At 45.6% G+C, this 2,601-nt stretch overlaps 1 protein-coding gene across 1 annotated transcript in view; it reads left to right on the top strand.

Annotated features, from left to right (window-relative positions):
- The window catches only part of LOC106810287 (agrin-like), a gene marked incomplete at its 5' end in the record, with an annotated part of 36,824 nt that overhangs the window by 31,108 nt on the left and 3,115 nt on the right, over positions 1–2,601 (top strand). Inside the window, 3 exons of the mRNA XM_014813584.1 lie at positions 172–318; positions 1,112–1,270; positions 2,267–2,401. Of these exons, the coding sequence (XP_014669070.1) occupies positions 172–318; positions 1,112–1,270; positions 2,267–2,401 (441 nt within the window). The remainder of the gene's footprint in view (positions 1–171; positions 319–1,111; positions 1,271–2,266; positions 2,402–2,601) is intronic.

Genomic DNA, 2,601 nt, shown 5'->3' with positions numbered 1-2,601 from the left:
TGTGTGTGTGTGTGTGTGTGTGTGTGTGTGTGTGTGTGTGTGTGTGTGTGTGTGTGTGTGTGTGCAGTGTGTGTGTGTGTGTGTGTGTGCATGTGTGTGTGTGCGCGCGCGCGCGTGCGTGCGTGTGGTGTATCACATTCTTATATAAAGACAACTGTTCTCCCCACACAGGGCTGATCGTTGATTACGAGGGTGAGTGTGGCTCACGGACCACGCCCGAGCCGTGTACTTGCCCGAAATGGGTGCACCACGTGTGCGGCACCGACGGACGCACGTACCTGAACACCTGCGCGCTGGAGTGCGAGAAGAGAGAGTCAGGTAGGCGCACCGCCATGTCTTCTATACACGTGACGCACGTGATCACTCGCTTGCTTTCGATTGCTCCTGATAGTATCGGGAGTGTCATAATATAGACTAAATTGTGATATGTATAATTATATCGTCACATATATCGTAGATCACATGCGTAAATTTCATCACATTTTATCATAATATCAGGAGTGTCATAATATATATAAACTAAATATATAATATAAATATATGAATATATTATATATAATATATATATAATATAAACTATGATATATATTATTATATCATAATTTTCGTCACATATATCATATATCATATGCGTAAATATCACCACATTATATCATAATATCAAGAGTGAATAAAATAGATTATTACTATTATTTACTATTATTCACTCCTGATAATATGTGTGTCTATATTCTGACATTCCTGATTGTAGCACCCAGCCGCGTGTGTGTTGTCAACTCATTAACTAACCCAGGTCATGTTTGACTCCGATTAGCATTATGAGGGAAATTCTGTTACTTTTAACCGCTTAACGGGTAAGAAAGCAGGGGGTAAACCCTTGGCTGTATAGTTGATTTAAGAGGCGTCCTGACAGACTTAAACACGCTGCCTGTGTTAGCAATCCCAGGGGTATATATAAGTTAGAGCTACTTTATACGTAAGAAAGGATATACCGCATACGCCCCGGCGCCACGTCCTACCGTAACACACTTTCGGAATACCTGATCCAACGTGGGGAAAAGCAGGGAGTGGCACCCGAGTCCTAACAAAGGATTGCTTACCATTTTTGCAGGAAATTACGGTATAACGGTGGCTCATGATGGTCCATGCGGGGCCACGACAGCGGTACCTCCCAACTGTAACTGCCCGAGGCACATCAGAAAAGTGTGCGGCTCAGACGGAGAGACGTACCTGAACGCATGCCAGCTGCAATGCACGAAGACGACACTCGGTACGACACACCTGCTCAGAGCCGGATTTAGGCATAAGCTAATCAAGCTACAGCTTAGGGCCTCACAGTCTAAAAGGGCATCTAAAAATCTCATCAAATCTCATTAAATTGAATAATAAAAGGCATATATTTAAAGTTCTAAATAAGAAACCCTTCCGACCTCACTCCGCACGGATTTGTTATGCATCTTGGCGGTAATCGTTGTTACAGTTCAGTTGCTACACAGCCGTATTCTCTGTTAACAATTGCCAAATAGGGTCTCTACAGCTTTCCATAGCTTGGAGCCTCTACAGCTTCCCATAGCTTAGAGCCTCTACAGCTTCCCATAGCTTAGAGCCTCTACAGCTTTCCATAGCTTAGAGCCTCTACAGCTTCCCATAGCTTAGACTTAGAGCCTCTACAGCTTCCCATAGCTTAGAGCCTCTACAGCTTCCAATAGCTTAGAGCCTCTACAGCTTCCCATAGCTTAGAGCCTCTACAGCTTCCCATAGCTTAGAGCCTCTACAGCTTCCCATAGCTTAGGGTATCTACAGCTTCCCATAGCTTAGAGCATCTACAGCTTCCCATAGCTTAGGGCCTTACCATGTCTAAATCCTGCCCTGCGCGTGCCGATAACGAGAATACGACTGAATACGGAATGAGGCGACGCGATGCGATCTTTGTGTGTCATCTCCGTAACTCAACGTTTCTGAATGATAACAGCAGTTCACGGGGATTTGATTGACATACATTTAAACCAATCCCTCAGGATCTAGATTTGCTTAACGGATATGTAATGTGTCTACAATTGTAAGGCACAGTGCTAGGTGAATGCGTAAGGTCTCTTATAAGCTAATGTTTAAGTTACTCGTTATGAATCGTAGGTAGAGTGAGGCTAGCAAGAGCTGAATTCCTCGTGTTTTGGCCGGATGAGCTGCTACTCGTGGACGTCCGATGACGCTAGTATAAAATTTAAAACAATTAAATTTAAATAAGCGTTGATCCATTGCATATCAGGCGAAGACGACTTGAGGGTGGTTCACCGGGGAGAGTGCAGAGAGGACTGCGCGTGCGGGCGGCTGTATCGTCCCGTGTGTGGTTCCAACGGTCGCACCTACAACAACCTGTGCCTGCTGGAGTGTGATGGCAGGAGTACGTATATATACAGAACTCGCACGTCTGCCGATGCCGCTCGCAAACAGTGATCACCGTGTGGTGTAGTGCGACGTGGTGCGGTGTAGTGTTGTGTGGTGTGATGTGTCGTAGTGTGGTGTGGTGTGGTGTGGTGTGGTGTGGTGTGGTGTGGTGTGGTGTGGTGTGGTGTGGTGTGGTGTGGTGTGGTGTGGTGTGGT

This window comes from Priapulus caudatus, unplaced genomic scaffold (assembly GCF_000485595.1).
Source record: "Priapulus caudatus unplaced genomic scaffold, Priapulus_caudatus-5.0.1 Scaffold427, whole genome shotgun sequence".
NCBI classification, from domain to species: Eukaryota; Metazoa; Priapulida; class Priapulimorpha; order Priapulimorphida; family Priapulidae; genus Priapulus; species Priapulus caudatus.
Note: the sequence above shows the minus strand (reverse complement) of the source record. Positions and strands in the feature narration are given on the sequence as shown.